This window comes from Mercenaria mercenaria, chromosome 7 (genome assembly GCF_021730395.1).
Source record: "Mercenaria mercenaria strain notata chromosome 7, MADL_Memer_1, whole genome shotgun sequence".
Classification (NCBI taxonomy): Eukaryota; Metazoa; Mollusca; class Bivalvia; order Venerida; family Veneridae; genus Mercenaria; species Mercenaria mercenaria.
This window is the reverse complement of record NC_069367.1, coordinates 76,931,262-76,955,628: the sequence shown is the minus strand read 5'-3', so window position 1 is coordinate 76,955,628 and position 24,367 is coordinate 76,931,262. Positions and strand designations below refer to the sequence as shown.

Below are 24,367 nucleotides of genomic sequence, written 5' to 3'. Positions count from 1 at the left end.
ATCAAGATAAACATTCTGATCAAGTTTCATGAAGATATGGCCATAAATGTGGCATCTAGAGTGTTAACAAGCTTTTCCTTTGATTTGACCGGATGACCTAGTTTTTGACCCCACATAACCTAGATTCTAACTTGGCGTAGAGTTCATCAAGACAAACATTCTGACTAATTCTTATGAGTTTCAAACTTAAACTGTGGACTCTAGAATGTTAAAAAGATTTTTCTTTGATCTGGCCTACTGATCTAGTTTTTGATCCCACATGACCCAATTTCAAACTTGACCTAAAGATCATCAAGACAAACACATTCTGATTATGTTTCATAAAGACTGGGTCACAACTGTGGCCTCTAGTGTGTTAACAAGGCAAATGTTGACGGACAACGGATGTCGGACAATGACCTGTCACAACAGCTCATATTGAGCACTTCGTTCTCAGCTGAGCTAAAGTGTGGGACAATACACTTTCAGGTTCAATGGATAAAATAAGCTTTAAAAACATAATTATACTCTTTTTATTAAAAAATATCTCGGTATCAAAATAATACATTAACACAATATATTGCATGTTATATGTATAACAAACATTTTTCACTGACCAAGCCTTTAAAAATGTCATGTTTGCAAAAAAATACTGAGTACTACTCTAATGACAGACATACAAACAGGAAACCACAATCCATTTTAAAGACATAACATTATGTCTAAATGGCTTCTTTTATCAATTACAATTCAGAACCAGTGGTCTTGACCCCTTATGCTATACATTTTAGAATTATCTAGAACAAGCTAGAGCTGTCACAGGAGTGACAAATTATACCCCCACCATATGGCCTTGTCACAGAACTAAGCCAATGTCAAAGCCGAACTTGCTTGATCTTTGACCTACTGACCTCAAAATAAATAGGGGTCATCTGCTGGTCATGATCAACCTCCCTATGAAGTTTCATGATCCTCAGCCCAAGCGTTCTCAAGTTATTGTCCCGAAATGGTTTAAATGTTCAGGGTCACTCTGACCTTTGACCTATGAACTCGAAATCAAGAGCAACCTCCATATTGAGTGTCGTGATCCTAGGCCCAAGCGCTCTCAAGCTATTGTCTGAAAACTGTTTAAATGTTCCGGGTCACTGTGACCTTGACCTGTGACCTACTGACCTCAAAATCATTAGGGGCCATCTGCTGGTCATGACCAACCTCCCTATCAATTTTCATGATCCTAGGCCTAAGCGTTCTCAAGTTATCATCTGAAAGCTGTTTAACTGTTTTGTGTCATTGTAACCTTGACCTTTGACCTACTGACCTCAAAGTCGAACTTGACCTGTAGTTTATCATGTTACATCTGTGTACCAAAATTTATGATCCTAGGCTCAAGCGTTCTCAAGTTATCATCCGGAAACCATTTAACTGTTCCGGGTCATTGTGACCTTGACCTTTGACCTACTGATCCTAAAGTTGAACTTGACCTGTATTTCATGATGTTACACCTGTGTACCAAAATTTATGATCTTAGGCCCAAGCGTTCTCGAGTTATCATCCGGAAACCATTTAACTGTTCAGGGTCACTGTGACCTTGAACTTTGACCTACTGACCTCTAAGTCGAACCTGACCTGTATTTTCTGATGTTACACCTGTGTATCAAAAATTGTTTAAATCGTTGAAGCCTTTCACGAGTTATTGTTCGGAAACCATGAAAACCAACGGACTGACCGACCGACAAGCGCGCTTCTATATACCCCCCAAAACTTCGTTTTCTGGGGGTATAATTAAAAGGGAGTGCAGAAATCATACACTAGTAAACAGAATTCAAAGTTAAATAACAACACAAATTTCTAGTTTATCACCTGTAACATAATTTCAGTGCTTTGTGAAAGATGTGTTTTCAGGATCTATATCTAGCGGTAAGACTTACCTAGCCATCAATTATAAAGGTTAAAGTATATATAAATATATGTATGTACACTGCTGGGAATAATGGACCAACTATACTGAATGTAATAAGGCACAACTTAAATTCACTTTTATTTAAAAAGAAACATACTAAGCATGTAAATCATCATAAGATAAAAGATCTTTTTAGTTGACAGCTGTAAAAGTTAAACAATAAGTTCTTTAATTTTTAAAAGTGTAATTCTTAAACTTAAGTAAAATATTAAAATTTGGCATGAACCAAACAAATTTTTAGAACTTCTTCATTTCAGCAGTTGAAGTTTGGTATAAAATTATTAAGTACAAAAGGAAATTACAGTGATAAATGTTTCAGACAATGTTACGGTTCTTGCACACTGCATTTTGGCTTTACTACCATCTGAAACTGTCACTATTCCTTGGGGACAAATTTTCATGACTGCGCTAATACAAAACTGAATCATTTTATCTCAAAATATGGTCGGAACACAAAAGTTTGCATATAACACATTTTGTAACCTTTGATCACTAGTCATGACTTTGATCTTAACCTAACACAACTGGAGTCTGTACCAACTTTATATCAGATGAACTTTTGTACCATCTAAGTATACAAAATTTAATATAAGAGACTTAAGATATGGAGGAAACATAAAACATTAGGTAGAAGGATGGAGTACAGTCAAACTTCACTCCCTCCAACTTGGACAATTTGTACACCACCCTTCGCTTAAACTCATCATAAGGTCCAGGCAAAATATCTATATAATGTATATTTTTTGGTGGCTAGAATTATCGATAATTTGAACAAAATTTTGTCCCATCGAGTTTAAGCAAACAAAGTTTGACTGAACTTTCTTATCTTGTCGTGATCAGCAGTCATTTATACTTGAAAATATTACACATGGTGCACTACAAAAGTCCAAAATGAATAAATAAAGTTAGCATGTCTTCAATCTTTATAAAATTGAATTCAATAAACTCATGGCCAAAACCACAAAATTTTATGCAAAGGAAAAATGTATATCCTGTATACATCTGAGGTTTCATGTATTATCATCCTATAATACATGTGCTTCTTGAATATCTGTGTACCATGTAATAATACCAAATTACAACACATCAACTTACTATTTCTGTATTACATAATAATAACAACATTCTGTAATGCATGTGTTATTTGAGAATAAAATACAAGAAGTTAGGTGTAATCTGGGTTAGTATGAACCAGGGTAAATTCAGTGATCTTCATAGCTCTTAACAAACTCAGTATGATTAATTAACGAAGGCAATGTACATGCTGTACACTAAGAGGAATTAAAAATAGCTCATCTAAGATGGCTACCAGTCTCTTGTAGCTCGTAAAGCTGGGTACTTGTTATTCAAACAAGTCTCAGTTCTAAACCTTAAGTAAAAAATAAAAGTCATAATTCGTACTGCATATTAAAACACAGAATTTCTAAAAACGAGCTGTTTGTAAAACACATATAACCCTATGATGGACTGTTGTGGCAACCAGGTATGAACTTTTTATGCTGTGACCTTGACTTTGACAAAACAACCTAAAACAACATCATCTACTGTCTACAGGTAAAATCCCATATAGATTGACAATTAAAGCATTCTTTGATTATGAAGTGGAAACCACTGTGACCTTGACCTTTGACCTGCCAACCCCCAAAACAAACTACTGACAACAGGGAATAATCATATAATGACTGTATGCCAAAGCTGTCTGTACTCTTAGAGCAGAATCTGTTTTGAGCCTCTAGGTCACTTTGACCTTGACCTTAAACCTACCAACTCCAAAACAATAAAACATCTACTGACCATGGGTAATCATTGTACGAAGTTTGATGATTATAGGCTAAAGTGTTCTTTACTTATTGAGCAGAAAGTATTTTCAGTCTGCAGGTCAATGTGATCTTCATCTTTGACCTGCTGATTCCCAAAACAATAGGGGTAATCTTCTGGCTAAAGTCAATCATCCTATGAAGTTTAATTATTTTAGACCAAAGAGTTGTTTAGTCATGGAGCAGAAACCATTTTAAGTTTCAAGGTCTTTGTGACCTTTCCCTTTGACCTACAAACCCCTTAAACAGCTGTGGTCATCTAATGACCACATGATATCATTCTGTGATATCAAGCATTCTCTAGTTACAAATCAAAACCAATGGTCTTCCAATAGACAGACCTATTAAAAGACAATGAGCAAAACAATTTACTCACACTTCTTTGAAGTGGGGTGGGGGAGAGGCATAAAAATGACACTTCTGTCACAATGATGGATATGACATCATTTATACTGTATATTATTTCTGACAAAGACGTAACAGTCAAACCTAGTTGTGAAGGTGTTGTCTTATTTTTAATCTGTATGAAATTAAACAGACAAAAATTTCTCTCCTGGCTGGAATGACAAACGAAAAGACTAATATGTAAGCAAACCTGTCAATAGATTTAGTAACAGTAATATACACTGCATGTGAAATTTTCATAAAAAACAAACTTTTAAACATTTTCTGTCATATTTTATACATAAATACAATATATCATAGTAAAAGATTTCTGCTATTTTGAGTTAGTTTTTTCTTGACTAGCAGTAAATAAATAATTGCATTTCCAAATATAAAATAAAATGTATAGAAATATGGTATAAAACAATGAATTCACAAAATACGAAACAAACATATACTAAAAATATCTCTAAAATGTAGGAAACATTGAATTCACATAATGATCTATGATATGTACAATAAGTTATAAATTTACCTGATGATCTCTGATATGTATAATAGGTTTAAGTCACATAATGATCTCTGATACATACAACAGAACAAAGTTACATAATGATCTCTGATATGTACAGCAGAACAAAGTTACATAATGATCTTTGATATGTACAACAGAACAAACTTACATAATGATCTCCGATATGTACAGCAGAACAAAGTTACATAATGATCTTTGATATGTACAACAGAACAAAGTTACATAATGATCTCTGATATGAGCAATAGCTTTTATCTGATGATATCTAATATGTGAAATAGGTTTTAAATTCTCTGATATGTACAATAGGTTAAAGTCACAATGATATCTGATATGTATAGCAGGTTAACTTTCCATATGGTCTTTGATAAATATGAGGGTTGATCCAGAAGTAACATCAATGTCTTCACTGCTAACTATTTAAATTATATCAGATGTATGGTTATGATTACACAGATAAATATTATTTTCTAGTGTTGTTTCATTTTAACTATTTACCGACTACATTTAACCGCACAAAAAAAACAGCATTGCTTCCATAAACAGAAGAAGCTAAAGAAAAACAATCACCAATTGACATCAAAATAACACATATAATCATATGAAATTATGTAATAACGATATAAAGTTAAGTTTTCATTAGTCAACCGTGAAAACTATAATGGAATCCTCACAGGTTAATGTTCACTTTGTAGTGCTAAGGTATGTTTCTGCTTGCATAAACATGAAATTTTGATGTTAACATTGATAATGTGAATGACATGGCAATCATCATTACCATGGTTTGGTTTAAACAATATCTATTTTCCAAATATGCATTTCTTGAACACAGCTTTTTTGAAAGACTAAAATTGCCAGGTACTGGCACAGAGATATATTGTTCACAGACTACACTGCCAGGTACCGGCACAGAGATATATTGTTCACAGACTACACTGCCAGGTACCGGCACAGAGATATATTGTTCACAGACTACACTGCCAGGTACCGGCACAGAGATATATTGTTCACAGACTACACTGCCAGGTACCGGCACAGAGATATATTGTTCACAGACTACACTGCCAGGTACCGGCACAGAGATATATTGTTCACAGACTACACTGCCAGGTACCGGCACAGAGATATATTGTTCACAGACTACACTGCCAGGTACCGGCACAGATATATTGTTCACAGACTACATTGCCAGGTACCGGTACAGAGATATATTGTTCACAGACTACATTGCCAGGTACCGGCACAGATATATTGTTCACAGACTACATTGCCAGGTACCGGTACAGAGATATATTGTTCACAGACTACAGTGTAAAATCTGTTTAATAATCTACTTTATGAAGTTGGTTTTTAAAACCATGAATTTTCTGAGTTCATCTTGATGGCTGATTGCAGAACTTATGTTACTCATATTTTATAAAGAAGTTAGGACAGCAATTTTTAGTATTGAATTAATGGGTAGAGTTAATTCAACGTTATATATGGTTTCAATAGCTGAATACAGTAGCTTCCCTTTCATGCTTATTCTTTGTATAATCCCATTTTCTTAGTCACTGTAAACACACCATTCTGAGTGGGCAGACAAATCAATTTTCATGCCGTAAAGTTTATTTTTAGCACACAAAGGTTTCATGATTGCATTCATAATAAATACTGTAAATCAAAGCCCTCAAAGCGCTGATGGTGGCTGCTAATCAATGTTTAAAATATCACAAAGAAAGCGACAACTGAGGAATTGTTAATATAAACCATAAGAACATTTTTTTTGCATTTTTTTTTTTAATATTCGGCTTTGGTTTCAAAATTAATCCTTTTTCACTGCCAGTCATTGTTTACATACATACTGATTCAGTCTTTAACGAATAGTTTTGATCCTTTTTGATTATTTGTGATGAAAACTACAACATAAATTATATCGAAGATGTTTTACTATGAATAAATAATATAGGCTTTTTCTCCAAATCATTCAGCTTTTAAGGTTTCTTTTTAAAGCTTTTGGGCAGTGTCTGTCATGAATTATTATACACACTGATTTAGTCCGTATCAGATAGCTGTGGTTTTAATGAGACTTTTGTGAAAGAAAACAACACAAACATGCACCACAAATGCACCTCAGAATGTCAGGTCTGCAGCCAGTGTATTTTAGAGGTACATTAATTATCACTCCATCTGTTATACTCAAAAGTTCGCAAGACTTAACAGCAGGCTTCGCAAAAATGCTGGACATTAAGTCAGACAAACTTACAACTTTAGTCAGACCGAGAAAAAAGTTGAAACTATGTAACTGGCGAAACGAAACCGTTTTAATTTTTATACATATATTTGTATCCAGATATATGAGCCGCGCCATGAGAAAACCAACATAGTGGGTTTGCGACCAGCATGGATCCAGACCAGCCTGCGCATCCGCACAGTCTGGTCAGGACCCATGCTGTTCGCTAACAGTTTCTAGAATTCCAGTAGACTTTGAAAGCAAACAGCATGGACCCTGGCCAGACTGCGTAGATGTGTCTGGATGCTCATATTGAGACGCACCATGAGAAAACCAGCATAGTGCGATCCAGACCAGCTTGTTTATCCGCGCAGTCTGGTCAGAATTCATGCTGTTAGCTTTCGAAGCCTATTGCAACTAGAGAAACCGTTAGCGAACAGCAAGGATCCTGACCAGAGTGGTGTGCGGATCCGCAGTTTGATCTGGGTTTATGCTGGTCACAAATGCACTATGTCGTTTTTCTCATGGTGCGACTCGAATGAATTTAGCTGAAGGGAGCAGAAATTTAATTTTAAAGTTGGTCAAATCTGTTATCCGACGACTTGCTACAGTCTGACAGATTGCAGTTTCAAAAAGGCGAGTATTAGTATCATCGCTGCGCCCACTTTCACGGGCTTACAAGTTGATGAAATCGTGATACAGTAGCACCACTTAGTCAAAGCGAGCTTGCAACACTTCTCAGCTTTGGCGACCTGTGGGTTTCCACGTTGATAATTCGTGTTTTGTCAGACGAAATTATACCAAATACATGTGTATCTATGCATACATATAGTATCTTATATTGTACATTTGCTGAAGGAAGATTATCCGCGAGTGAATATTATTTAGAAAACATACATGTCTTTGATTCTCACGGCAGGTCACATTGCAAACAATATCGAATGAATTTTAACTGAATGTTCTTTTATTTTTGTTCACTCTCGTATTGCTAAGCATGTTTTAGTATATTTTGTTCTTGATAGTGATATAATGATAAACTGTACATGTTCAAGTTATATCAATAAAGTACTGTCCTGTTCATAAATCATCTCACTAAATTTGCGCTAATCAGTGTTAATTGGCAGTATCAACGCCTGAGCAGGAAGGTCTAATACGTATCAGTTGTTCCAGGCCTGAGGAAATCCATATCACTGCTGATTATCGATTTTCTATAAATAGCCTAATTAACATGTGGTCATATTTTTGCGTGCTTGAAATGCAGTCGAAAATTCAGTTACATTCTTAGATCACTAGGGTTGCATTAATATAATATCTTACAATTTGATAGCTATGACGAACATTTAAGTTTGTTCTGACATATTTGAAAAGTGTTACAACTTGCTGGAAAAGCTATCAGACGTACAAACTGGTATAGTCTACGGACCGGAAATGTTTCGAAACTTTTCCATTGAAATTCCGTTTCTATTTTTAGCCGCAAATTATTGCTAGCAGAAGTCATTGTTCTTTTTTGCAATAGATAATCAATATCATCGCTCCAGTTCAGGTGACATGAGGTCATCGTTTATTCACGTGACCATAAATTTGCATATTTGTATTCATACACGTGGTTGTTTTAATTAAAATGTTGACTTCAGTTTGTATTGATTTTAGTCGTTGTGTAGATAATTGTTACCTGGAAAACTATTTTTGGTTGTGTTGTTAGGATGGTCTTAAAAACTGACAAGATTTCTCAAACGGAGTATTCTTTTTGACACTGGTGGCAGCAGCCATCAAAAATGCCAACAGTATACACACTGCATCTATATGACACATAATTTGTGTAATATGTCTGCTAGATTATGCATGACTGAGTAATCATACATAAAGAAGGCAGAACTACATTTTAATACTATTTTGTTAGGCTTTCTGCAGTAAGGAATGCCTGACCTTGTAAGTTAAATATAAAACAAAGTAAGCACTCAGGTGGAAACGTACAACCTGCTAACAGTCCAGTCTTCTAGCAGTCCTCCAAACTGCTGTTAACAGTACAACTTTCTAGAAAGCTCTCAAACAGATGCTAACAGTCTGATATCTTGAGATTTTCAGTTTTCAATATTTCTGAGAACCTTACATCTGGTCCATGTAAATCCTTCCTCCTTTCTCCATGACTAGAAGATCTCTCTCCACCTGACTTTACATCATTTGTGTCATTTATTTCAGCATTATTTGTATTTCTATTTTCATTTGTAAGTACTGCATTTCTCTCTGTTGTGTTAATTCCACCATTTTCACTATCTACTGAAGTCACATGATTGGATGTCACATAATTCTCATTCAGATTTGTTAATGAAAGACCTGGACTTGAGGTTCCTGGCTCAGCAGCATTTTGTACAAGCTGGTTCTCAGCATTTGCTGCCCTCTTCTTTCTCCTTTTATATCGAATGAACAACAAGGTAAAGATCAGAAATGCTGCAATGACTGCTAATCCACCCATCACACCTATAGCAATCTTTGCAGCTGCGTTCACTGAAAGAAGAAATATGACATTAAAGGGCATTGGTTTAGATAAATAACAAAAGAATAATTCACTCCAAGCAACATGTTTTAAGATAGTTCTGTACTTTTGGATCATAATTTAAATGTAGGTCTGTGTGTGTGCATTTGAGATATTTGCCCATGATTTAAGAGATCTGTACATTTAATGCTAATTGTAAGACATAATTTGGAATGATTCAACATGTCAAATGTTTTCACACCATCTTCTAACTTTAGAAAGACAGTAATATTGAAACTTTAACCATCGAGGCAGCCATTTTATAGCTAAGTCATGTCATTAATACACATTGCTGAATTCTTTATTTGGCAAATACCATTTTAACTATTACAAGAGGGTCATAAAGACCCTGGATCACTCACCAGAGTAATATGAGCCACATGTTTCAAATGTCAAACTGATGCTAAAATATTAAGAAAGTAGGTAAGTAGGTCAAATTCATGGTCACTGAAAGTCAGTTTTAAGATCGGTGTGCAAAACTGTATATGTCATCCAAATTTCAAGACTGTATCTTAAAAAAAAAAGGGGCATAATTTGAACAATCTTGATACAGATCAACTAGGCAATGCAATGTATTAAACATCAAAGGCCTAGGCCTTGAATTTTCAGAGAAGAAGATATTAATCTTTTTTATAAGTTTATGTTAACTTTGGACCCCAAGGGCAGGACCTCCTTTCAACCCAGGGGCATAATTTGAAAAATTTTGGTAGAGGATCATAAGGCAATGCAACATACCAAATATCAAAAGCCTACGCCTTGCAGTTTCAGGCAAGAAGTTTTTTCCTATATGTCTAATGCTAAACTTGGGACCACCCGAGGTGGGGCCTCTTTTCAACTCAGGGGCATAATTTGAACAAATTTGGTAGAGGACCACTAGGCATTGCAACATACCAAATATCAAAAGCCTAGGGCTTGCAGTTTCAGAAAAGAAGATTTTTAAAATTTTTTCCTATATAAGTCTATGTAAAACTTGAGACCCCCTGGGGCAGGGCCTCTTTTCACCCCAGGGTAATATTTTGAACACTCTTGGTAGAGGCCTATAAGGCAATGCTACATACCAAATACCAAAGGCCTAGGTCTTGTGGTTTCAGACAAGAAGATTTTTAAAGTTTTTTCCTATATAAGTCTATGTAAAACTTGGGACTCCCGGGGCAGGGCCTCTTTTCACCCCAGGGGCACAACTTGAATAATCTTCATAGAGGACTATAAGATGATGTAACATGCCAAATGTCAAGGCTCTAAGCTCTGCGGTTTTGGACAAGAATTTTTTTTAAGTTTTTCCTTTCGGTTGCCATGTCAACCAGAGTTCTGCATGGAATTCAATTTAGTGAATAATTTTAAAAGGGGGCCACACAAGGATCATTCGTGTGAAGTTTGGTGTAATTCTGCCAAGTGGTTTTCAAGAAGAAGATTTTTTTAGAAAATGTTGACGGACACATAATGGACGACACACGACGGACATTGAGCAGTCACAAAAGCTCATCATGAGCCTTTGGCTCAGGTGAGTTAAAAATGACCTCCTGTTGTTTCTTGAGCTTAAGGTATAAAAAAGCATAACTATTTCTTTTGTTCTAGACAATAATTATTAAGAATGAACAAGAGCTGTCCGTAAGACAGCCAATCAGGACTATTGGAATTGTTGTCACAGAAGCAGAAATATTACCTTAAATGTTCAAATTTCTATAAATTTTCAATCCAGTTCTGCATTAGTTTTGGAAATAGTAACTTGCATGAAAAACTTTAACCAGAAATTTTTAAGTCAAAAAGGGGACATAATTTTGCAAAATACAAGTCAGAGTTATGGGACTTGACGCTATGACCTAGTTTTATAAACCTGAAGAAACGTGTAAAGTTTCAATTCAATATTTGCATTAGTTTCTGAGACAGTAACTTGCATGCAAAACTTTAACCACAATTTTAGGACGTAAAGGGAGCATAATTTGGCCAAAATGCATGTCAGAGTTATGGGACTTGATGCTATCACCTAGTTATATAACCCAAAAGACACATGTGAAGCTTCAATTCAGTATTTGCATTAGTTTTGGAGATAGTAACTTGCATGCAAAACTTTAACCAGGATTTTCTAAGTCAAAAAGGGGGCATAATTTGGCCAAAATATTGTCTGAGTTATGGGACTTGACCCAGTGAGGCTGGTAATTGACCTAGTAAAAGAAAAAATAAGTTTCAAAGTTATATGCCTTTAAATGATAGCTATATGTACTTGCATGCAAAACTTTAACCAAGGTGTGATGCTGATGCATATGCTAGGGTGAGTAGCTAAAAAAAATACAGTCAAGTATTAAATGTGCCATTTTGAAAAATATCTAAATGTTCATAACTTTCTCATTCTAAAGCCAATTTTGAAAATTGTTTTATTGTCTTGTGATTTAAGATCTAGCTGACAGAATGGACATATGAACAGCGTGGCCTTTCCTGTTTGAGTATTTTCAAAAAGTGAAAAATTAATATCTAATATAAAATGTTGATTTTTGAGATCCAAACAACAGATGCTTTTCCAGCATGAAAGCAGTTTTAAATTTTGTAAAACTGAGTTTGGAAACCAGTCTAAGCATGCAGTCTTGCTATTGGTCAGTTTCAAAACTGAGCTCACGAACGACCAATCAGATGTTAGATTTTTCAGACTGGTCCCTTTATAACCTTGGACCTTCGTGGACCCTGGACTCGCCAGTTTGGGACTTACAAAATGGACAGTGTTCCTCCAATCCTCTGAGTTTGACATCTTCGTTTATAAAATCTGCTCTAGCCTGCCCATAAACATAGAAATCTGCCTGAAAAACAATTGAAAAGCTAACTGACACTGCAGACACCATACTACCTTCCATGAGAAAAGTACTCCTCATATTGCGATTATTTTCATGGACTTCATGTTGTAGTCAATTCACAAAATTTAATACTAACAAACAAGTAAAATTCCTATTCATTTTATGTTCAAAAGTTGAAATCCACAAAATCACATCATCAGGAAACAGTCCTTTTGGTCAAAACCACAACTTCTGTTCTCATACAATGAAATGCTTTCACAGTTCCGGCAGGTGAATAATCTTACACTTAATTAAAAGTTTGTTTGTTTGTTTGTTTGTTTTGGGTTTAACGCCGTTTTTCAACAGTATTTCAGTCATGTAACGGCGGGCAGTTAACCTAACCAGTGTTCCTGGATTCTGTACCAGTACAAACCTGTTCTCCGCAAGTAACTGCCAACTTCCCCACATGAATCAGAGGTGGAGGACTAATGATTTCAGACACAATGTCATTTATCAAATAGTCACGGAGAACATACGCCCCGCCCGAGGATCGAACTCGCGACCCCGCGATCCGTAGACCGATGCTCTACCTACTGAGCTAAGCGGGCGGGTTCTTAATTAAAAGAGCTTACATTCTTCATTTTACAGATTGGCTGTTTCAAAAGGGTCTAGCCCCTAATTGCATACCTGTAGCTCATAGGGTTGTACTCTGATGACAGCTTAGTTGACTAGTCTAAATAATGATCTGTATAGGTATGAATTAGTAATTTACTGGTAAAAAATCCATTTAACCATATGTATTCATAAAACAAGATTTAGGGACTTACTCTAAAATAAATAGTGAATGATTTGCTTGTACTCAAAATTTCAGCTAATGTTTTTATCTATACATTTAAGATACAATACCAGTTAAAACTTAGTGAATCACAGAAAAATAGAATGAGGTGTAAATACCTCTATATTGATGACATCATCTTCTTTCTTGGTAAGCCTGACACGGAGCTGTGTGTGTACAGTAAACCTTGGCACAGACACCAGTGTGTCTGCACTGTTAAATGTGTGTTTGAAGTCTACATGAGGTCGTTCATTCTACAAATGAAGCATCAATATTATCATTCACCATTACAATTCTTTGTGAATAATTCATAAAAACATTTTATTAAATTTTCATTAAAACAAATTTACCACAAAAAGCAGCGACAGGAACACTATAAGTAAAGTCTAAAAACTGATTTCCAAGTCCTTCAAATAAACATATACGAAAGTTTTGTTTATATCAATAACTAAAATTTTGAGACTTTTTGGATCTGTGTTAGGTATTTATCATGTACTGCAATCATCAATATCCGATAGTTTACTTTGAAAAAAAAAAAAAAAGATCATTTTTTTTTGCGAAAGAAGCAAAACAAAACAAACTGGCTCCCTTACTTCTTTCAACAGAGAAATGTTCTGATTGAAGTTAATAATTTTTGCTTATTTAGTTTTTTATTGTTGTTATTTCCTGAAAAGAATTGGTCAAGCAAACTCAAGACTTTGTTTTAAAGTGAAAATTTGCCACTTTAATACAAAAAAAGTATATTAAAATTAAAATTTTTCGTGTTTGGTGGTATAGTATTTTTCTACTTTATTCCACTTTAATACACATATACATGTACTTACCTTTGTTTTTCAATTTCATGAAAGTTTGATCATGCAGACTTATCTGATATTACAAAAAGTGGGCCAAGATGGCCCTAGGTCGCTCACCTGAGTAACACACCATAACAGTGTAAACATGTTTTACCTAGTGATTTCATGGAGACAAATATTCTGACCAATTTTCATAAAGATTAGACCAAAAATGTGGCCTCTTGGGTGTACACAAGCATTTTCTTTGATTTGACCTAGTGACCTAATTTTTACCCCACATGACCCAGATTTGAACTTGTCCAAGATTTCATGAAAACAAACATTCTGACATAGTTTCGGGAAGATTGGAGCAAAAAGGTGGCCTCTAGAGTGTATACAAGCTTTTCCTTTGATTTGACCTAGTGACCTAGTTTTTGACCCCACGTGACCCAGATTTGAAATCATCCAAGACTTTATGATAACAAACATTCTGACCAAGTTTTATGAAGATAGAATAAAAAATGAGCCACCTAGAGTGTAAACAAGCTTATTCTTTGATTTCAAATCAAAGCATAAATGAAACCTCTATATGGCTGAAAGGTCCAATATAGAAAATTTTTCCCCTTTTAGGGGCAGTAACTCTAGAACCCATGACGGAATCTAGCCGGTTTTCGAAAGGAACTGAGATACTATTGTGACTTCAGTTGTAAGTGTAGTTAAAATCCAATGTAAAATGTCACTTCTATCATGTTCACTAGGTAAAATTAACAAATTTTGGCTCTTTCAGGGGTCAATCAGGGGCCGTTACTCCGGAACCTATGACTGGATCTGCCGGGTTCATCATGGAATCTAAGATCTATTGTTGTTAAAGATATCTGGCAAGTCTGTATCAAATCAAACCATAAATGAAGTCTCTATATGACTGCAAAAGCCAAAATAGCAATTTTTGGCCCTTTAAGGGGCCATAACTCTAGAACCCATAATGGGATCTGGCCAGTTTTCAAAAGAAATCGAGATATTATGCCAATACAAGTTGTGTGCAAGTTTAATTAAAATCAATTGCAAAATGTGGTCTCTATCGTGTTCACAAGCCAAAAAAGCAAATTTTGGCCCTTTAAGGGGCCGTAACTCTGAAACCAATGACGGAATCTGGCCAGTTTTCAAAAGGAACCGAGATATTATGCCAATACAATTTATGTGCAAGTTTTATTAAAATCAATTGCAAAATGTGGTCTCTATTGTGTTCACAAGCCAAAAATAGCAAATTTTGGCCCTTTAAGGGGCCATAACTCTAGAACCCATGACGAGATCTGGCCAGTTTTCGAAAGGAACAGAAATATTATGCCAATACAAGTTGTGTGCAAGTTTTATTAAAATTGATTGCAAAATGTGGTCTTTATCGTGTTCACAAGAAATTGTGGGCGGATGGACGATGGATGGACGACAGACGATCACAAAAGCTCACCCTGTCACTATGTGACAGGTAAGCTAAAAATATATCATTTCATTATTTACCTTGATGATGAATGTGACCTCAACAGGGTCGGCACACTGATTAATATCTGCCCTGATCTGTGACAGAGAAATAGCATCAATACGGTAGCGGCAGTTCGCTTCTAGACCATAGAACGTACAGATTTCATTCTGACCAACAACACCTGAAAAAGAAGTGAAATATTGACTTTTATAAGCTGCACAAACTGAAATACTGATTTTTATTAGTTGCACAAACTGAATTACTGACTTTTATAAGTTGCACAAACTGAAATACTGACTTTTATAAGTTGCACAAACTGAAATACTGATTTTTATTAGTTGCACAAACTGAAATACTGACTTTTATAAGTTGCACAAACTGAAATACTGATTTTTATAAGTTGCACAAACTGAAATACTGACATTTGTAAGTTGTACAAACTGAAATACTGACTTTTGTAAGTTGCACAAACTGAAATACTGACTTTTATTAGTTGCACAAACTGAAATACTGATTTTTATTAGTTGCACAAACTGTAATACTGATTTTTATAAGTTGCACAAACTGAAAAGACTAATTTTTATAAGTTGCACAAACTGAAATACTGACATTTATAAGTTGCATAAACTGAAATACTGACTTTTATAAGTTGTACAAACTGAAATACTGACTTTTGTAAGTTGCACAAACTGAAATACTGATTTTTATAAGTGCAGAAACTGAAATACTGATTTATACAGATTTTTATAAGTTGCACAAACTGAAATACTGACTTTTATAAGTTGCACAAACTGAAATACTGACTTTTATAAGCTAAAAATACCAATTAAGTGACTTTGAATAATGAGAAAAGAGGCTCAGCAAACCTTTTTTTTTAAAAGACAAGCACAGTTAACTTCCTACAAAGGTTTTGTCAAATAATCAAAACCACTTTAAAATTCACGTTTATTACTTTTTAATGTTAGATCTAATATCAGCCTCTGTTAAGATGAAGCTTTTCAAATTTTGTACCTTAACTGTGAACGAGCAGTTTTAATCTAATCCAAGTTATTTAACGAAACAAGTTTCAAGTTTATTCAACTGGGCTTTAAGTCCGTGGTGGCAAACATTTACATAATATATGATGAACAATGAAATATATTAAGTGGAGAAACATATCATGATCCCTTTGCTAATGAATGTTTCACTTCGATTCAGGCTTATGCATGTTCTGATGTCTGTAAAGCCATTGGCTTTTGAAGTGACCTGTGCCTTTTATCTGGAGAACAGTTTGGCATTTGGGTAAAGGGAGATAAAAATCCTGATGTAAAGTCAATTTGTGATTCGAAAGAAATGTTCTGACAGTTAAACAGGCCTGACTATGGACAAAGAGAAAGTGCTGACCATAAATGTAAAATTAATTACCTATGATTACGTGAGCTATGACAAAAGCCTGTGCTGAAATCTTCAGATGTCTCATTGTGTATTTGTTTGCTTGCCCATATTCAACCAACCTGGAATATAAAAGGTAAAAAGGAGATAATTCTAAAAATATTTACTCTAAAAATATTTAAGACAAAGTTATTGTTATTATGTTTTTCACTTCCTGTACTTGCTGTCTACCATTGTATCAATACTAAATTAACTTCATTTCTATATCAGCAAAGTCAAAGTCTAGCCTTTGATTTTCGTTATGTGAAAAATTAAGTACAAAAACAGAAATAATTTTAAAAGTATTTAAAGTAGTCTCAGTAATGGTTCTTATTCTCTTGACTTGCTGTTGTAGCAAGCTATCATTTCATAGTCACATTATATTCCATTCTGTGGAAAGTTACTGTCATACAATGTTTAAGGATGTAATCTGAGGTAGCTCTGTTGTTGACTACTGTATCAAAAACCAAGAAAGATGTCAACTGAATAAGACATGCCTCTGAAAGTTTTTGAAAAAAAAATGCTTAATATAAAATTAACTGCTTTCTTTTTATGTTAATTGGCTGGAAACTGACAGAGGAGTGGACTATCCAAAATATAGATGTAGTTATGATAAAAGTCTAAAAAAAGGGGCATAAATCAAGAACAAATAAAACTGCATGGACATGAAATTCCCAATTATATGTGCATGCTCACTTCAAGATGATGATGTATACCAAGTTTTAAGTGAAGTGAATGGAAACTGTAGAAGAAATAAGTAATGCGATGATGGAATGATGGATAATATTATTGTTCTCCTCACAAACACTTTAAGTTTTGACTCCCCTCTTTCCTCTCCCTCATCCCCCTGCCAGTACTTTAAAACAAACTCGGCACAGATCTCAAAACTTTTTAAAAGTTCCCATTCATGATCAATGCTCTTAAACCTTTAACCTGCTGTCGGCAAGTGATTCTGCCTTTGTGACCAGTGAAGACCAAGGTCAGCTGATCATGGTCTGCACTGTTCGCTATTCAGGCAGTAAATTTCCAGAGAACACCCCTTCGACTAACAAATGGTATTGCCCAAATTGAAGGATAGACCAGTCTATTTTAGAAATTTAGCATTAAACTAGCTACCGATAGTTAAATGGGAAAGCACTGTTAATAGCTTTTTATCAATTTATGTGTATTTTTTTCCTGCTGGATTTCAAATATAATTCATGAAAGGGTTTGATACCCTTGTTAATCTTTTAATAATGGAAATTAATCAGCATGGAATGGTATATTTTATGTGGTGTTCCTCCGTTATAGGAACACCACATCTTGGGAAAAAGACTGGGCCATGGAATTTAACCCAGATAAATGTGAGGTGCTAATTTTTAGGATATCCCGAAAGAAAAATCCAGATATTTACCCTTACATCTTCCATGGTACTGAACTAAAAACAACTGACTCAGGTAAATATCTTGGTATAACAATCACAAAAGATCTAAACTGGATCCAACACATAAACAATATAACTGCAAAGGCAAATAACTCATTGAGATTCATGAATTGAAATGTCAAAACAAACAATAAACAGGTCAAACAAGCAGCCAATAACACCTTTAATAATAATTATATAGATGTAAGACACCAGTTAGAATATTGCTCCATTGCCTGGCACCCCTGGCAGAAACACCTAACCAGTAAAGTTGAGTGTTCAGAGAGCTGCGCAGCAGCAGTTGCTAGATTTGTCTGTAACAACTACGACTTTACTGACAGTGTAACTAAAATGATTCAAGAACTCCAGTAGAAATCTCTAGAACACTGCAGTGTAGAATTCAAAACTCTTATCTTTTTTTATATCGAATCCAGTATAAACTTGTCTTGTTGACCAAAACCACCTGATACCAACATGGAACCTAAATTTTCTCATACCCCAGTCACGCACCCAATATCACTCAAATTCTTTCTACCCCAGAACCATCAGATACTGGAATGCTCTTCCCATATATATTCAGTCAAGACCCTGCCTAAATGTCTTCTCTGACACGCTGGCAGTCACATAACAGAGCTCAGTCTCCCCTTGTTTTTATCCTTCTTTTAGCACACAATCACTGTATACTGTTCTATATCTTTTAAACCTAACTGTTTTAACTTTGCACATAACCATGGCATTGTAAACTAACACATTGTTTTTAGACTAATGCCTCCCAATCATAATCGCAGACCATTGCTCGAGAGAAACATGTAGATGTAGAAGATGTAGATGTTATCATGTTATGTATCTATGTTTCAAAAGAAGATGTTAACAATTCGGTCATACACAATGCTGGTATCTGTGAACCATTTACATTCATTACGACAAGTTTTAAGTGAATCAGTGTTCCCACAACATTTTTTCTCTGAGGGTTTTTTTTACACCCCCTGTGACTGACTGATTTCAAATTCTCGGGGTTTTCTATGAAAACTGGGGGTGCAAGCATAAAATATGCTTGGACTCACAAGTTTTCATTTGGCATCCCAGCACGTAAAGTAATGTGGTGTAGTATTGCCCTTAATATATAGTAAGGCGTAAAAAAAATTGTTTGTTTCCGGTATCCCAACCTACCCTAAATTTTTGGCCTGACCCTTAATGTTTTTATGGCCTTGGAGAATATTTGTTTCAACTTTTAACAACAAGAGCTGTCAAAGGAGACAGCGCGCTCGACTATTTTGATGCTGGATACCGGTAGTTTAACTTGGCACATCTGAGGAAGCGGGAGCTGTCACTAGAGTGTTTAATGACTCCAATAAGAATGAAGATATTGGACAATAGCTTGAGTCTGTGTCAAAAGTATCAAGTAATAAGAGAGATAAAGAACATTAAATAAGTATAATTCTAAGCAAAAAGTGGGATGATTCATGAAATATTGGTGCAAGAGTGATTTTTGCACCTTGTGTCATATGATGTGGGTGACGATGTGGTATAACAACTTCAAGTTTAAATCAAATCCATTTAGTAATAACTGAGAAATAGTGAAAGTGAATCAAAATTAACCTGAAAGTCTAAGTAAAAGGGGGCATAATTAATGAAATATTGGTACCAGAGTTATGGACCTTGTGTCATATGATGTGGGTGATAAAGTGGAACAACTATTTTAAGTTTGAATCAAATCCATTTAGTAATAACTGAGATAGAGTGAAAGTGCATCAAAACTTAAGCCTGAAAGTCTAAGTAAAAAGGGGGATAATTCATGAAATATTGGTACAAGAGTTATGGTCCTTCTGTCATATGATGTGAGTGATGATGCTGAATAACTGTTTTAAATTTGAATCAAATCCTTTTAGTAATAACTGAGATAGAATGAAAGTTGATCAAAATTTTAACCTGAAATTCTAAGTAAAAGGGGACATAATTTAGGAAATATTGGTACCAGAGTTATGGACCTTGAATCATATGATAAGGTGGAACAACTGTTTTAAGTTTGAATCAAATCCATTTAGTAACAAGAGCTCGTCGAACACGAAATGCCCCCCTTGATGCATTCAGTAATTGCACAAGAAACAGAAATTATATGCTCACTGTAAACAAAAGTTCTACTGTTCTGGTTCAACCTGACCTTGACCTTTAACCTATTGATCTAAAAATCAACAGGGGTCATCTGCTGGTCATGATCAACCTCCCTGTTAAGGTTCGTTATCCTAGGCCCAAGCATTCTCAAGGTATCGTCCGGAAAGGGTTTAACTGTTCCGGGTCAATGTGACCTTCACCTTTGGCCTACTGACCTCAAAATCTATAGGGGTCATCTACTGGTCATGACCAACCTCCCTATTAAGTTTCATGATCCTAGGACCCAAGCGTTCTCAAGTTATTGTCTGGAAAAGGTTTAAATGTGCCAGGTCACTGTAACCTTGACCTTTGACCTACTGACCTCAAAATCTATAGAGGTCATCTGCTGGTCATGATAAACCTCTCTATCATCTTTCATGACCCTTGGTCTAAGCGTTCTCAAGTTATCATCCAAAAGCCGTTTAACTGTTCCTGGCCAATGTGACCTTGAACTTTGACCTAATGACCTCAAGATCAATAGGAGTCATCTGCTGGTCATGACCAATCTCCTTATCAATTTTCCTGATCCTAGGCCCAAGCGTTCTTGAGTTATCGCCCAGAAACCATTTTACTGTTCCTGGTCACTGTGACCTTAACCTTTGACCTACTGATCTCAAAATCAATAGGGGTCATCTGCTGGTGATGACCAACCTCCCTATCAACTTTCACGATCCTAGGCCAAAGCAACCTTGAGTTATCATCCGGAAACCGTTTAACTGTTCCATGTCACTGTGACCTTGATCTTTGACATACTGACCTCAAAATCAATAGGGGGTCATCTGCTGGTCATGATCAACCTCCTTATCAAACATGATCCTAGGCCCAAGCGTTCTTGAGTTATCATCCAGAAACCGTTTAACTGTTCAGAGTCACTGTGAACTTGACCTTGACATACTGACCTCTAAAACAATAGGGGTCATCTGCTGGTAATGACCAACCTTCTTATCAACTTTCATGATCCTAGGCCCAAGCGTTCTTGAGTTATCATCCGGAAACCGTTAACTGTTCAGGGTCACTGTGACCTTGATCTTTAACATATTGACCTCAAAATCAATACGGGTCATCTGCTGGTCATGACCAACCATCCTATCAATTTTCATGATCCTAGGCCCAAGCGTTATTGAGTTACCATCCGGAAACCGTTTAACTGTTCAGGGTCACTGTGACCTAGATCTTTGACATACATACCTCAAAATCAATAGGGGTCATCTGCTGGTGATGTCCAACCTTCCTATCAACTTTCATGATCCTAGGCCCAAGCATTCTTGAGTTATCATCCGGAAACGGATTGGTCTAGCAGGTCTACATTCTGACCGACCGACATCTGCAAAACAATATACCCCTCCTTCTTTGAAGGGGGGCATAATAACTGAGATAGAGTGAAAGTGCATCAAAACGTAAACCTGAATTTCTAAGTAAAAAGGGGGGATAATTCATGAAATATTGGTGCAAGAGTTATGGCCCTTGTATCAAATGATGTGAGTGATCATGTTGAATAACTATTTTAAGTTTGAATCAAATCCATTTAGTAATAACTGAGATAAGAGTGAAAGTGCATGAAAAGTTTAACCTGAAATTCTAAGTAAAAGGGGCCATAATTCATCAAATATTGGTACCAGAGTTATGGACCTTGTGTCATATGATGTGGGTGGTAAGGTGGAACAACTATTTTAAGTTTGAATCAAATCCATTCAGTAATAACTGAGATAGAATGAAAGTGCATCAAAACTTAAACCTGAAATTCTAAGTAAAAAGGGGGTATAATTCATGAAATATTGGTGTGAGAGTTGGGTGATAATGAGGAATAACTATTTTAAGTTTGAAACAAATGCATCAAGTAATTACAGAGATAAAGGGAAAGTGCATCAAAACTTTAACTAAAGTGCGGACACGGAAGGACGCCGACGCCACCGCCGACACCGGGTTACGTAGGACAGCTCTCCATACTTGGTATAGTCAAGCTAAAAACTTGCAAAACTGCACTTTTTTTATGCTTTAAACATGGTCAGTGATGTTAGAAATCAACTAACTGATGCCCTAAAGGCATAACCCCCTTATTTGTACTCATTTTTTGACACAAAAATAATTTCCGAAAAGTCTCACTTAATAAAAAATTTTTTTTTTTTTTTTTTTCAGACCTACGTAACCCTAATTTTCTTTTTGGAAGAGTTTTTTTGCAACTCTACGTCATAAGTATATAGTTAAATATAGATTAGTTGCAATCAAAATTATTTTGGTGTCTCTTTTTGAAAAAAAACAATTACACAAACAAAATGGTTAAGAAACTTTAAATTTTTCATAACTCAGCAGATCACCAAAAATGACATGAATGATATCACAATTTGTTAAATCCTATCCCATATATAAAAACGCATCTCTGTAACGACAATCTCTAAATGTATTTACTAATTAACTTCATTCTTTTACCATTTAACACAGAAGCAAATAAAAAAAAAAAGAATTGTCATTAGTTTTGAAATGCAGGGGTGTGGAATTCCTATGTCAAACATGTCCGACTCGGGACTTTTTGACGGCAGACAAGTGCATTTTTGCATTCCGTTTGTCCGTGGACAAGCACAAATTTTCTGGTATGAAATGAGAAAAGGAAAGAATAATTTAGAAAGCTGAACATTGCTTCAAGTTTATGGAGTTTATTAATGAATTTCAAGTACGAAACAAATGTATCACCCGCCGAGGGGAAAACCATACTGCGTCTAAATTAAACATCTCTTTTTCTGCGTTCTGGTTGGTTCCCTGACTCGGTCTCGCGTGATTTTGCAACGGTAACTCGGCTATTAGAAATCGCAAACGTAAATCAATTATCACAATGTTTTGAACAAATTCGTCGTTACAACTTCATCTACCGACAAAATCATCAGTCAAAGCACAAAGAGCTCGAAAGTTTCATGTGTCCTAATGCGGCTTCGCATGGCATGATGGGCAGTCTTCCAGACATTTCTGTTAAATGTACGTCTGCAGACGAACACAAGCAAAAGTGTTGGAAGCTTATTTTTTGAAACAGTTACAGTAAATTAATACACTTTATTATGTTTGCTTTTGTTACTACCTGTAGATTATTGTCCAAAACAAAGAATTACTATTAGTTTCACGCATGCTTAAATGTTGAAAATCCGGGCAAGTAAGTTTAGACTGCGGACAAGTAGATTTTTAAGTCTCATTTGTCCGTGGACAAGTGAAAAATATTGGGATTTCCACACGCCTGAAATGTGACCGAAACTCGTGAATAACAGCGCAGACCAATATTACAAACAAATGATAAAGATCCTTCATGATAATTCCTTCAAAAAATCAATTAACGCCAATTAATTATGAAGGAAATAACATACTGATTCTTTGTCGTGGGCCGATGTATCTCATTCTTCACTGGATACTTTCAGTCTGCCCAATTTCAATGAAAGGGAAAAACTGATTGGTAAAGCGGCTAGTAGAAGAATATTTTTCCACCTACCACAATTTAGAAAAGGCAGGAGCGGACAGATCGTTAAACATGACAACTGTTTATTGGTATCTGTTGGCCACGATTCATGTTTAACTTCAGTGGTGTAACAGTACCTGGAAAAGGCATGCGTACCGGGGACTTAAATTAAGACACAAATAAATTACGTCATTACTGATTTTTTTTGTTGAAAAGCTGATTAACCCACTCAACTTTTTGTCAAGGTAAAAAAGACTTTGTCAAAGTAAAAAAAAAATGCACATGCAAAATTCTGCGTACGTGCATTGCACCTATAAAAACACTAGTTTTAAAACCTGTATGCCTTTTCGGCAGCCGCCTTTTCTGTGTTTTGTGCGTGTTTCATGTAAATAATTAAACGAACACTGTGAATATTGATTAAACTTATTTCTATTACAATTGCAACAAAATTAAATAAGAAAATAGCTGGAGAAAGGAACTGTCTGTACTCACAGAAAATATATCCCAAACAGGCCCTAGATCATTGAATGTTGTATAAATTATAATCTGGGTAAACGTAGTATTTTAGGTTAGTTTTTTTATCAGTGTATGAAGACGATTTCATGTACTTGATTAAATAATTACAAGATAAAGTTAGTTAAAAACTCAAAACAAACAACAAAATATATTTGCTCAAAATTCTCCTTTGAAGAGAGTAGTTT

General features: G+C 35.4%; 1 protein-coding gene across 1 annotated transcript; it reads right to left on the bottom strand.

Moving 5' to 3' along the window:
- Positions 1–494: 494 nt before the first annotated feature.
- LOC123553868 (uncharacterized) lies at positions 495–24,351 on the bottom strand. Its single transcript, XM_053548698.1, has 6 exons — positions 24,159–24,351; positions 16,672–16,760; positions 15,306–15,448; positions 13,137–13,271; positions 12,122–12,209; positions 495–9,392 (listed from the first exon to the last, which is right to left on the bottom strand). The coding sequence occupies exons 2-6, from the start codon at positions 16,724–16,726 to the stop codon at positions 8,944–8,946; spliced, it is 870 nt and encodes a 289-aa protein (XP_053404673.1). The 5' UTR covers positions 16,727–16,760; positions 24,159–24,351; the 3' UTR covers positions 495–8,943.
- Between the last annotated feature and the right edge of the window lie 16 nt (positions 24,352–24,367).

What these genes read in the sequence shown, in the direction of transcription:
- LOC123553868 (XM_053548698.1), bottom strand. Translation starts at nt 16,726, where the DNA reads ATGAGACATCTGAAGATTTCAGCACAGGCTTTTGTCATAGCTCACGTA. An exon ending in CATAGCTCACGTAATCATAG is followed by an intron (nt 15,449 to 16,671) that starts GTAATTAATTTT and finishes CTTCTTTTTCAG; the next exon opens with GTGTTGTTGGTCAGAATGAA. An exon ending in AGGTCACATTCATCATCAAG is followed by an intron (nt 13,272 to 15,305) that starts GTAAATAATGAA and finishes CTTCATTTGTAG; the next exon opens with AATGAACGACCTCATGTAGA.